Source organism: Bubalus kerabau, chromosome 10 (assembly GCF_029407905.1).
Source record: "Bubalus kerabau isolate K-KA32 ecotype Philippines breed swamp buffalo chromosome 10, PCC_UOA_SB_1v2, whole genome shotgun sequence".
Taxonomy (NCBI): domain Eukaryota; kingdom Metazoa; phylum Chordata; class Mammalia; order Artiodactyla; family Bovidae; genus Bubalus; species Bubalus kerabau.
Window position 1 is genome coordinate 84,490,903 of NC_073633.1, and position 13,037 is coordinate 84,503,939.

At 44.2% G+C, this 13,037-nt stretch overlaps 1 protein-coding gene across 3 annotated transcripts; it reads right to left on the reverse strand.

Moving 5' to 3' along the window:
• Positions 1 to 12,528, reverse strand: LOC129621703 (retinol dehydrogenase 11). Of its 3 annotated transcripts, none has more exons than XM_055538405.1 (7): positions 11,999 to 12,465; positions 9,842 to 9,960; positions 8,223 to 8,378; positions 6,704 to 6,808; positions 5,328 to 5,537; positions 3,542 to 3,737; positions 1 to 1,800 (listed from the first exon to the last, which is right to left on the reverse strand). In XM_055538405.1, exons 1-7 carry the CDS (start codon positions 12,064 to 12,066, stop codon positions 1,632 to 1,634), a joined length of 1,023 nt encoding a protein of 340 aa, XP_055394380.1. In that variant the 5' UTR covers positions 12,067 to 12,465; the 3' UTR covers positions 1 to 1,631. The 3 variants fall into 3 exon arrangements, with proteins under 3 accessions (XP_055394380.1, XP_055394381.1, XP_055394382.1); XM_055538406.1 differs by lacking the exon at positions 11,999 to 12,465 and adding an exon at positions 10,793 to 11,113; XM_055538407.1 differs by lacking the exon at positions 8,223 to 8,378 and having other exon boundaries at positions 11,999 to 12,528.
• Between the last annotated feature and the right edge of the window lie 509 nt (positions 12,529 to 13,037).

Consider the following 13,037-nt stretch of genomic DNA (forward strand, 5'->3'; position numbering starts at 1 on the left):
AATCATCAAATTTTTTATTTGTCATTGACAGTTCAATATAAATTAAGTAAAATATTAATTCAGTTCTGTACTATTATCAAAAGTTTTCCAATTTTTCCATAAAATGACCATATCTAAATATATAGTTTAATGGTCAAAACAAGTTCAACAAAAGATTATTTACAAATATGAGAAGACTATGGTCCTATAACTCTTTTCTCCACCAAAGTGAACATGTAATTAGTCCAAGAAAATCACAAACTCTACTAAAAGAATGTACTCCAAACAAGTGATGGGACATGTTTGTGTTCCAATTTCTCAGACGTCCATTACTTTGGATAAACATTCTTCAAGTATACTATACAGCAGACATTTTAATCTTGTCATGGTAATATAAGGAAATGCCCTGAAAGAGTTTTAAAATGACCATAATTACCAATACCAGTCCTTAAGATAATTTTGCTGAATAAAGAAGTAGAGGGGGTGGGGGACCGTTTTTGCTTTTTCTGCCACATAGATTGACGGGAGCTTGTTAAAACAGTGCCTTATCATGCTTGAACACAAGGTAGTCACCCTCAATTCTTCTATGGCTGGATTTTACCATCTTTAGCTGTGCATTAAAAAAAAAAAAAACACACACACCCTTTTCTAGCCCCTTCATTGCCTTTGCATGCATTACCTTCCAAGATTCTTGTCTTTTTTGGACTTCTTCCCTGCTACCCATGTGCTTCTTGGGTAGAGTTTATTTCCTGTTTGTATCAAAGACTGAATGACACAGGTCTGCTCTGTCTCTGATTATTTATCTGCACTAGGGTCCAGTTTAATACTGTTCCTTTGTGACTATTTTGAATACTCCCAACTGCTTAAAAACACAAGAACACACACAAAGATATACTCAGGGACAACCATTAAATAGTCTTCCTCTTCTGGTTTTCTAAGAGAAACTAAGGCACAAAGAGGAAGCCTCCATGAATTAGGGTCAGTAAGTGAAGTCAAGTGGCCTATCTTTTCAAACTGCCTTTTCCACTGGCTTCTTGCTGATTTGAGAAACAGCAGAAAAATGAATGACAGTTTAAATTTGATGTTTATTTCTGCCTTTCCGCAAATCTCTGCCATCCAGTAAACTCCACCTTCTTAGAAAAGGAAGTTCTTCTGTGATCTAGGCATGGCAAAGATAAAGCCATGCCACAATCCAGATTCAGTGAAGAGCTGAAAGAATTCAGATGTTGGTGCCATGGTGGTTTTCTTATGAGAAGAAGGACAAACCCTGCTCTTGAGCCAAGCCACTGGGACTCCGGAGTTTAGCTGAGGCTAAATCATGCCTCCCCTTGAAGGTAGTTTGGTTCGGAAGAACTACACTGTGGACAAAGAGGACAGAAACTAATCCAAAGTGCCATCAATCAACCCCTGCCACAGCTTAGGTTCCCCTGGGTAAGAGGCTTCAGAAGGAAAAAATGAGCTTGGAGGTCAACTGAGGGTCTACTTAGCCTATATTATCTCTAGTAATGGGCAGTAATAGGAGCAAAATAACCTGGACAAATGCAAGGTGTTTGGATGAATCCGGCAGTGCACACTGGGCTTTTATCAGGCATCAAGCAGGCAAGTTGGAAGGTTTGCTTTGTGCTCAAGGTTTTGGCCATCCTGAAGGAGAATCATTTTGGCAGGGTGTGCTGAATAGTCTGCTTCAGGCTTCTCTTGGGTCCAGCTGCCATCATCAGCCAGTCCACAGGGATGCCCAGCAGGTCACAGCTGACATCCCACAGCCGCCTTGCTACCGTCTCATTACGAGCCTGTGCAGAGACCCATGCCACATGGCAGTCACTGGAAGGGAAAGAGAGAGGCTTAGAACACAGGGTTAAGAATGCAGTCTGCCCTCCGCCTGGCGTAAGGAACACGACAGAAAAATAACCCGGGGATGACATGTGCTCTGGGTGCTTCACGGGACCAGTGTTTGTCCTATCTCTTCATTCTCCAGTCTTTACTCCAGAGAAAAATGGGGTCAGAACCATTTTGGAGCTCATAGACCACCTGGGATCAGAATGTTTATTTGATATATAATACATATCATTTAGTCTTTATATCCCCCTTGTGTGTGTGTATATATATAAATATTTAATTATAATATCAGTGCCTGGCTGATACCTGTGTATGTCCATCTTGTTCAAATATGTCTGTAAGGTCAACTCTGTAAGATGCTGTATGGTGTCATGTGGCTGAGATACTACATTGCTCTTAGATGCTTGGAGCGATTAAAAAAGTGCTGCTTCTTTCTGCAGTGGACCTACAGTTATAACTGTAGGTTATAAAACTACGAAACTCAAAGAACAAGTAAAGTCAGCTTCATAACCAACAAAAGAAGGAAAAGATGATAGGAGAAAAGAAATGGTAACACAGGGACTTCCCTGGTGGTTCAGTGGTCAAGATACTGCCTTCCAACGAGGTGCAGGTTTGATCCCTGGTTGGAAAGTTAAGATCCCACATGCCTCATTGCCAAAAAAACCAAAACAAAAACAGAAGCAATATTGTAACAAATTCAAAATGACTGTTAAAATGGTCCACATTAAAAAAAAAATTGTAAAAAAAGAAATGGTAATAAGGTCCCATCTGTTTCATATACATTCTCTTCACTGTTGTAATTCCAATTATTTTAAGTCCCCATTAAATACAGGAGAGCTATCCCAACTCTTTACTGCCCAGAAAAGTTTCTCAAGAATAATTCTTTTACTCTTTTTTGTCTTCTCTGCATCTGGTACACAGCAGGGATTCAATGAAGGGTTATTTTTTAATGATTGACTAAAGGGAATCATGATCTTTGAAGTCGTGTGAGAAACAATTTTTAAGACTATACCATTTTGGGGGCTCCCCTGGTGGCACCACAGTAAAGGATCTGGCCTGCCAATGCAGGAGACACAGGCTCAATCCCTGGTCTGGGAAGATTCCACATGCTGCGGGGCAACTAACACCACGCGTCACAACTATTGAGCCTGTGTCCTAGAGCCCAGGAACCTCAACTATTGAGCTCACTTGCTGCAACAACTAAAGCCCGCTTGCCCCAGAGCCCGCAGACTCTGCAGCAAGAGAAGCCACTGCAAAGAGAAGCCCACGCACCGCAGCTAGAGAGTAGCCCCAGCTCGCTGAAACTAGAGAAAAGCCCTTGAAGCACAGCCTAAAATAAATAAAATTACTAAAAAAGAACACTATACTATTTCAGGACTTTCCTAGTGGTCCAGTGGTTAAGAAATCTGCCTGCCAATGGAGGTGACATGAGTTCTATCCCTGGTCCAGGAAAATCCCACTTGCTCCAGAGCAACTGAACCCATGTTTCACAACTACTAAAGACCTCACGCCTGGAGGCTCCACAACAATGAGAAGCCCAGGCTTTGCAATGAAGAGTAGCCCTTGCTTGCCGCAACTGGAGAAAGCCTGTACATAGCAATGAAGACCCAGTGCAGCACCCCCAGAAATAAATAAATTTTTTTTTAAGGGTATAGTGTATCAGACAAATCCAAATAATTTCCTATAGGCAATAAAATTCCATCTTCAAAAACAGACACATTCGTACCTGAAATGGTTTCCGCTGAGAACTTCTAGACCCTCCGTTAAGGCACAGTATAGGCTGGTCTGGGCTCCCTGCTGTGGGGTCTTGATGAAGAAGGAGAAAATCCACCAGATCCATCTCATGAGGGCTGAGTGCCGAACCAGTTCAGAGTTGACTGTGCCAGGGTGCACAGAGTACACCGTGACACCAGAGCCTGATGCTAGGAAGCCATATGGAAAGAGGAAGACAGGACTTGATGATGCTGAATGGCCAAAGAGGGCAGGAGACATGAACGGACATTTGCCTGCTGTGGACTCTGCTCTCCTGATGCTGTCACAACCACTCCTCACAGTAATGTATATTTTCACTTCACAGATTACGATTCAGGCTGAGCGTGGCTATTAACTGTCAGGAAGCAGCAGAGCCAGGACCCGCTCAGAAGCACTTGACATTGTTGATCACTGCCTTTCTAAAGCTGCCTTTTCACTGGTGGTGGTAAATCTCCAGTACTATATGGAAAGATCTCTAAAATACGGTTAGAATTTCAGTTCCTTATGTATGGTATATACACAGTTAAATGCACAAGAAAATAATTGGAGAGGTGCAGGTCAAGTTGTTGACAGTGGTTTCTTGGGGCAGGCAGCAGAGGGGAAGCAAAAGAGGGACAGAGAAGAGTAAGTGAGGGGGGGGTTTTCATTTCTAACTCTGTATACTTCCATATTATTGGAACATTTTTTCACAGTGCAAATTATTCATGCATTACTAGATTCATTTTACATGGGACAGCTGGATAAAAACTTGCTAATTATTTCTCTCTCCTGTTGGATGTGAACCACTCCAACCCCAGCCCCTAATCCAGTGTGTAGAATAACATGGGCCCTGAATACGTGGCTATTGAATGGCTGAATGAATGACTCTTCATCATGCCCAGGTTTCTTTCTTTGCATCACAGCTTATTCCCACCTAATCCTCATCCATCAGGTGTCCTTAGTTGTGTATCCTCTGCTCTTATCTGATCCTCACAGCTGGACCCATCTCTGCACTTCTAGGCTCCCCCAGCACCCTGACCAGCTTTTGGTTGATTTTCACCACCCAGTTCCCCTGATCCATCTACAGCTGATAAAAGGATATCACGCTCTAGGCATAGACTTTCCTCCCCATCTCACAGCTGTTCATGTGGTTTGACACTCCTGTTCCAGTGATGAAGCACCTGCGTCTGATTCCTTCTGCCTAATCTGCCTGCCTCAAGTCTAAGCACTTCTAATTATCCACATGGATTTCCTTACTCTTTATTGGAAATCCAGAGTAGACTGTGCTAAGGACCTCTGGTTGTGTCTGGAGACTCCCTTCCTCAAGCATACCTTTCCCTTTTATTTGAACCTTTGCTGTTAGGGAGACCCCTTCACCCGTTATAGTCCCAGGACCTGTTTTATCCTAGTGTTTGTAGCCAGTGCCAGTTTTGGTCCCTCCATTCTATCTAGAAGTCAAAAACCTTGACTTGCTCATGAGGCGTAAATTATCATAACAATAACCCATGAAGCAGTCCCACTTTACATACGAGGAATTAAGTCTTGGAAAGTTAAGCAACTTGCTGCAGGTCGTGCAGCTAGTAAATGCCAAAGCCAAGCTTTCAGAACTCCCCCATCACCTCCAACATTCATTTGTGGGCTATTTACTAAAACCATACCCAAGCAGAGCCATGAAAGCAGATGCTGTCTACAGATGGGCTCCAGAAAACAGCTCTGATTCCTGTGACTTTTAGCTACTTCCCATTGACTCATGTCTCCATACTCACTACTTTTAAGCCTACCTTTTAGCCTCCGAGCCAGTTCCTGGGTGAAGAGAATGTTGGCTAATTTGCTGTGACAATAGGCCAGACCTGATTGGTAGAACTTCTCGCCCTGCAGGTTATGGAAGTGGATCCTTCCCAGGAGATGTGCTAAGGAAGACACATTCACCACCCTCGATGGTGCTGATTCCTCCAGCTTTTCTAGCAACAGATGGGTCAGGAGGAAGTGACCTATGAGAAAAAGAATTAACCGATTTCAGAGCCAATGTGGGGGTAAAGGGAGTAGTGGTGAGCCAGGCTCCGCTACGGGAGACAGAGAATCCAATAATAAAGCTTTTTGCTTCATTAATTCATTATTAACTACAGAACAAGTTCAATGAGAGTTTAGGGACATAGGAACAGCCAAAGACATGAGACATCCTTCTATGACAGAGGTCTAGATTATGTGAATATGAATTCCCCAGGCCAGAATACTGGAGTGGGTATCAGTTCCCTTTTCCAGGGGAACTTCCCAACCCAGGGATCAAACCCAGGTATCCTGCATTGCAGGCAGAGTCTTTACCAGCGGAGCTACCAGGGAAGCCCTCCTGAATACGAAATCATATCTTATTCCAACTTTGAATAACATCACTGTTGCAGGGAGGAAGCCAATTCTGACCCAGTGATGGAACTGTTTCTTTGATTTGCTCTTTGCTGCTTTTGTTATTAAAATCATACAGAACCGTTTGCCTCAGAGAATCCTGCCCCTCTGCCTGGCTGTTAAACTAAAAGTGCTTTTGTTTAGAACCCTGTCCATCTGTGGATGGCAGGAAGGGGGAAATTAACACATCCCATGCCTGAGGCTCGCCATTCCAGCAGGTGTTCGCAAGATTAATGGTCTTTTTACTTTGCTTCCTTACCTATCCCCATCTCTGATCTATAATAGAACCTGGCATCCAGACCCTGATAAGATGGTTACTTTGAGGTGCTAGCCTGCCATCTTCTCAGTCTGCCTGCTCCCTGATTAAAGTCTCTTCCTTGCCTCAACACCTCACCTCTCGGATTCATTGGCCTGCCGTGCAGTGAGCAGAGTAAGCTTGAACTCGGTAATAACTCTTTAAGAGCCTATGGCCTCCATTTGATGCCTGCCACAAGGGTGGCTACAAAGAAAGCAGCATAGCACCCACTCCAATTAGGTTAAGTTAAACTGAATGTGGGACACAGATTAAAAAATGGAGGGAACCTCAAGGGAGCCTGAGCTTTCTGGCAGGACCACACTATTTATTAAATGAATATATTTATGGTCTGTTATGGCCCAGAGGTCCATTCACACCACAAAGAAAGCGCCATAAGACCCTAAGTTCTCCAATGAGAATTTAACTTTCCCTTTAGCTTTGTGATGAGACAAGATTTCTTACCTAAGTGGTTGACTCCCATATGCATCTCAAAGCCATCTGCTGTTTTGGAATAGGGACACATCATCACTCCTGCGTTGTTGATCAAAATGTGGAGATGCTTTTCCTCTGCGGGGAAGAGGAGACGCAGTGTGCACGTGGCCAGCCACGGCTATTACATCTTCGAAATCTGTTCCACACCCACGCTTTGAAAAGGGGATGCATGGCTTCAATCTTCCCTCTATCTTCCCTTCATATTTATTTTGTATTGTTTTTCATTTTAAGATGCTAGTTGAATCCTACATACTCTTACTACAGGGAAAAATTCCACATGACATGACCAAATGGCCTTTCCAATCTTTTCAATTCAGGATCTACTGACTCATTGCTTTTGGGAAGTGTTCTATCTCTCCCAATAGAAAGACTTCCCCAGCTGAATGAGAAATTCCAAAACAAGAGAAAAACAGGATGTTTGGTACGCCTCCCTGCCACTTGGTTTCACGCCCCCAAAGAAACACTGGTTTCACCTCTGTTTCAACTGCCAACTCTCTTATGATTTCTTTTTTCATATCATTTGTAATTTTTGTCTAAAAGCATTATCAGTGGAAGTTGTTTTCCTTGGGAAGCCTAGATCCCTGGGTTATGAGCGAAAAAGTCTACAGAGTGCTCTTGGACTTGCTTTTGATGTGACACTACAGGATTTTATGTTAATTTCTCAGCTTAAGTTTCTTGCATCAGTTAGTGACATGAATGAAATCCCCCCGCCCCCATAAATGATGTCAGCCTGAAGTTCTAATTTCTTGCAGATGACCTTTTATTCATCCACCTCCTAGAGAGATGATAGGCTTCTTTGTCATATCCTTGAGCAGCTGGCCTAGGTTTTTTTTTTCTAAGCCCCTGTACCATGGACCAGATGACTGTTTGTGGATCCCAGCCTGACGTGGAGCCTCAGGTACAGCAACCCAGCCCTCAACATCCTGAGGCCTCATCTCTTACCTCTATACGGATATGTGGACTCCAGACCTTAAAGCCCATATGGAGTTCTGGTACACATATGAGATTTTTGGCTTTAGTTCTTATGCACTACTATGACATTTTGGGGTGAATTTTATTTATTTATTTATTTTTGGCTCTGCTGGGTCTTCGCTGTTACGTGTAGGCTTTCTCTAGTTGTGGCAAGAGGGGGCTTCTCTCGTTGTGGAGAACAAGCTCTAGGAAGGTTCGGTTCACAGGCTTAGTTGCCCCTAGGCATGCAGGATCCTCCTGGACCAGGGATCGAACCTGTGTCCCCTGCGTTGGCAGGTTGATTCCTAACCACTGGACCACTGAGGAAGTCTGCTGTGCCTTTTCAAAGTCACTTTTTTTCCTGCCTCTTGAGGATTTCCCTTTGTTACTCATGAGTTCCACTATGAATCCAAAAGTTTTTGGTTGTATCTTGTCTAGCATTTCTAGATGTCAGAGAGGGAGAGGAATCTTTTCCTTTTATCTAAGTCTTCCATGTTGATTGCAAGACCCACAGCATAGTCCCTAGTTGAACACCCACCTTCTAAGAAGTGCTTAGCAAAGGCTCGAATAGATTTAGTATCAGCCAAGTCCAGTTTCCGCACCAAGACTTGTTGGTTCCCTGTCATCATCTGGATTTCTCTGGCCACCAATTCCCCCTTTTGCACGTCCCGGCAAGCTAAATACACACGGGCTCCTGTCAATCAACATATAAGAGAGACGAACTGTTGGCTCTGTTTTGGAGTGAGCATCAAAGACTTAATTCTAATGTTAAATATTATTTTCTACTGTTTGTTTCTAAAAAGGGGTTATCCCTGCTTCACAAAGAGGTATCTGATGAATAAATCAGGAAAGAAAAATAAATCAACACTTTTCATTATGTCCATTATATGTAGAACATGTACAACATTCAGACCAGCAGATCAGTGGGGCGCTTCAAATGTTCTTGAATTCCAAGCCTGGGAGGAAATAATGAAAATGGTCATCATGGCGAGGGATAAAATAGCAGTAGCAACAGGAGACCTAAACTGAAGTTTCTCCAAAGAAGACAGAGGGCCAACAGGCACATGAAAAGATGCTCAACACTGTTAATTATTAGAAATGCAAATCAAAACTACAATGAGATTATCACTTCACACTAGTCAGGATGGCCATTATTAAAAGTCTACAACAACAAAAGCTAGAGAGGGTGTGGAGAACAGGGAACCCTTCCATGCTGTTGGTGGGAATATAAGTTGGTGCAGCCACTATAGAAAACAGTCCTCGGAAAACTAAAAAATAGAATTACCATATGAACCAGAAATCTACTCCTAGGCATATATTTTGACAAAACTATAATCCCAAAAGATACACGCACCTTTATTTCATAGCAGCACTATTCACAAAAGCCAAGACAAGGAAAAACCCAAATGTCCACTGACAGATGAATAGATAAAAAAGATATGGTACATATATACAATGGAATTCTACTCAGCCATAAAAAAGAATGAAATAATGCCGTTTGCAGCAACATGGATGGAACTAGAGATTATCATACTAAGTGAAGTTAAGTCAGAAGGGGAAAGACAAATACCATATATCACTTACATGTAGAATCTAAAATATGACACAAATGAAGCTGTCTGCAAAACAGAAACAGCCTCACAGACGCAAGAACAGACTTGTAGTTGCCAAGGTGGAGAAGGGAGGAGGTTGCATGGATTGGGAGTTAGGGGTTGGCAGATGAAAACTATCACATAAAGAATGGATAAACAACAAGGTCCTACTGTATAGCACAAGGAACTATATTCAATATCCTGAGATAAACCATAATGGAAAAGAATATAAAAAAGGATGTATAACTGAATCACTTTGCTGCACACAAAGTGATTAACACAAATAAACACAACATTGTAAAATCAACTATAAGGGTGTTAGTCATTCAGTTGTGTCTGACTCTTTGAGACCCCATGGACTGTAGACCGCCAGGCTCCTCTGTCCATGGGATTCTCCAGGCATGAATACTGGAGTGGGTAGCCATCCCCTTCTCCAGGGGATCTTCCTGGGTCTCCTGCATTGCAGGCAGATTCTTAACCACCTGAGCCACCAGGGAAGCCCCAAGTCAACTATACTTAAAAAACAAACAAGTAGCAGAAGGGAACTGAAAGCAGATAGACTTGCCTCTTCGAGCCAGCTCTTTGGCGGTCTCCTTCCCGATGCCTGTGTTGGCTCCAGTGACCACAGCCACTTTTCCAGGAAGCTGGATGGTTGATGTACAAACCCCGCTGGACAGCATCTTCCTGCAGACAGAGGAGTTATCAGTTCTTCATTTTCTTTGCCTTAGCCAGAGGCTCCTGCAACACCCCCTTATCTATACATCCCAAGGCTGACGGCTGTTTTCGTTCCTTCTACTGCTGTCCTTTTACAGACTGAAGGAAGATTGGAGTAAACAAAACAAAAGTTTTCTGCTCTTAAGATTTTCTTGCTCAAATTTTTTGTGCTCTTGCTTAAGGACAGAAATGATTCTATTAAGGGCAACTTTAACTTTAGCTCCTTGCAGTACAAGAACTGGATGAATATTTGAGCTCCTGGTGGAGCTCTTCCTTGGGCTGAGGAAATCACAAGACTCAGCCTAGAAAAAGAAAGAACTGGTTCCCTGATGTTAATCGGTCCATAACTGGCACTTTATGGCCTTTATGGTTGAATAAAACAGCTTACCCAACAAAAAAGTTAAAAATTATGAAAGCTTGTCAACCTGGGACAAAATGAAAGGAATCACCCTCCCCCCTGCCCCCCAGCTCCCTACACATGAACACTTAAAAATAAGGCAAAACATGACTAAATAAATACAGAGTGGAACTTGAGATTCCAGTCCTGGTTTAATCAGTACAAGTCCTTCTTCCTAAGCAATACATTACTCTACTTCTCCAAAGGAATGAATGCATAAACAGGTATTGGGTCTTAGATTGTCCTTTACTCTGCAAAGCCTGGGGACTCAATTTAAAAGAATCAGTTGACTGGGATAAGCATTTTTTAATTTAAATGTTTCATTGAAAATTGCACAGCACACACTGCTAGCCACTCAAGTTCCTGCTTAGAACAAACAGGCCAATAAGGAAGCAAGGTGCCCACCAGCGGGTATTTTTCTCCTCAGACAATCCTCCCTGCTTAGTTTTCCCACGTCCACTCCGCTTCTCCTCCACAAGCACCCACGAGGACCTCAACCCAGCTGTTCCTTCTCCTTAACCAGCAGGAAGGAAAGAGACAACCATCTATGAAAGTCCAGCTCTGGTCCAGCCCCCCCGACCTAGCTTGGTAAGTTGGGAACATGACCCTTGGAGTATAACTTTGATTAGAAAAATCTCTTAGAGGTATGAGCAGTATTTTCAGTTCAGTCGCTCAGTCCTGTCCGACTGTTTGCGACCCCATGGACGCCAGGTTCAACTTTTCACTGAGATTCTGTGTGGATCAGAGGATGCTGTAACGGAAAAGAGAGAAAAAGGAGCGTATTCATCCGAGTATCGCACTCGTGTGAGCTTCTAGAGGTGGGAGCGCGGCGAGTTCAGAGGAGGAACAACAAAATGGGAGAATCGGCTCGAGCGAGGAGAGGAATGAGGAAGGAAGGAGTGAATGTGTAAGAAACGGCAGAGAGTGATGTAGCGCGCCTTCCAGTTCCAGTCGGACCTTGACTGCATTTCCCTTCCACCCTACCCAATCCCTACCGAGGGAAGAAGTGTTCTCTGCAGTCACAGGTCCACCGTCACTACTGGTGACTTACTCAGAACCAATCAGCAGGCTGCCTGTCCGGCAACTCGCGGCTGATTCTCTGGGGCACTAAGCCAGCCATTGGCTGATTATCACCTGGTGCAGAGACCACGACCCTCAACCTCTGCTCCTCACCCCAAAACCCCAGGGCAAGACTCGGGACCGCCCTCCCCCACGCCGCCCCACCCCTTACTTCTGCTGCTAAGGCATGTTAGAAGACAAGAGTGATGAAACCCTTTCATCCTTTACAGCATCTGCCCAGAGGAAAAGCCAATCCAACAGCAACAAGAGAGCAAACAGTGGGGCTGCAGATGTCACGACTGGCATCGAGGAAACAAAGAAGGATGCTCCGGACTGCAGCCTCTTCCCACGACCTGGGGGTCTCCTGATCTCGCCCTCCTCTCCCCGGGCAGCTCGACCTCCTCCGACGCACCGAACATCCCCTACCTGGAGACCCGCAGGGAGTTTTCCTGTCCTCCTTTTGAAGCTCAGAGCTTCGATGAGGATGTATGTCTCCCCTCGCCCCGCGCCCCGCAGATTTCTCTAAGAGGAAGGCAGTACATTTGCACAGACCTGATTTGGGGTGCAGCGATGTACAGGAGAAAGGGGAGAAGGAGGAGCAGGAGCAGGACCCCAACCATCTCGCCCGGAGGCAGGTGCGGCTGCCGCAGCAGCAAGGAGAAGCCCCAAATGTGCTCGCCGACCGCGGCCTCGCCTCCAAGACACGCCCTGGTAAACTACGACAACCCGGGGAGTAGAGCCTTCTGGGAAATGTAGTCCGAAGCTTGGCGTGAGGGCTCCTAATTCCCAGACTCGGAGAGAAGCTGTATCTTGCCCCAGATACGCAAGGACTCCCCAACCGGCTAGGATCTAGGACCTTTGGGACCATCCAACCAGCTCTCCCATGGCCCCTCTGGCCACCGTGAAATCTCCCCAGTCCTCTCTACCCTGAGCCCAAGTCCAGACCCTGGTTCAGGTTTCCCTAATTATGGTTAGTCGGTTACCGCATGTTTCTTCTAGAGGTCAAATATTGGCGTCAGGAAAATGTTCTAATAAGGCTGATTACACGGGAGAGGAGCGGTTGGAGTCTGACAGTTGGAGGGAGGTGGGGGGTGGGCAGAAATTCTTTAGGGATTCCTTCACCCAAAGGAGCAGAAGCAATCCGTCCCTGAAGACATTACAGGAGAATCACTTCGTGTCTTTTGAATTATAATGAAATAAAAACATATCATGAAATAGAAAGTATAATTTTCCTGGTGTTTGAGTGTTAACTGAAGATAGAATATAGTTCTCTTGAAGACTTGGGTTATTTTAACCCCCAGGGTAGCAGTGGATTTCTCAGATTAGCACAATTGGTTTTGCCTACTTGGCAAAGTACTTAATCCTGTCTTGCATAAAGCCGTGGAAATTCTCTGGGAACAAGCAGGTTCCCTGATCAGTCACTCCTTTTAGCTCTGCCATCTGAGGACTTTCTTGTTTCCAGAGAATGAATGTTTTTCAGATGGGAAATGTTTTAAGTCATCATCTGTCTGTGATTCCTGACTGCACTGAGTAATGTATTCTGGTTCTTCTGGACAATTCATTTCCATTTGATTGAAAGACACATGTTCCA

Excerpts from the sequence above, each read along its gene's own strand:
- LOC129621703 (XM_055538405.1), bottom strand. The coding sequence starts at position 12,066 with ATGGTTGGGGTCCTGCTCCTGCTCCTCCTTCTCCCCTTTCTCCTGTAC. Across the intron at positions 8,379-9,841 it reads CAAAGAGCTGGCTCGAAGAG|GAGCCCGTGTGTATTTAGCT; the intron begins GCAAGTCTATCT and ends GTTGATTGACAG. Across the intron at positions 6,809-8,222 it reads TGCTAAGCACTTCTTAGAAG|AGGAAAAGCATCTCCACATT; the intron begins GTGGGTGTTCAA and ends TCTTCCCCGCAG.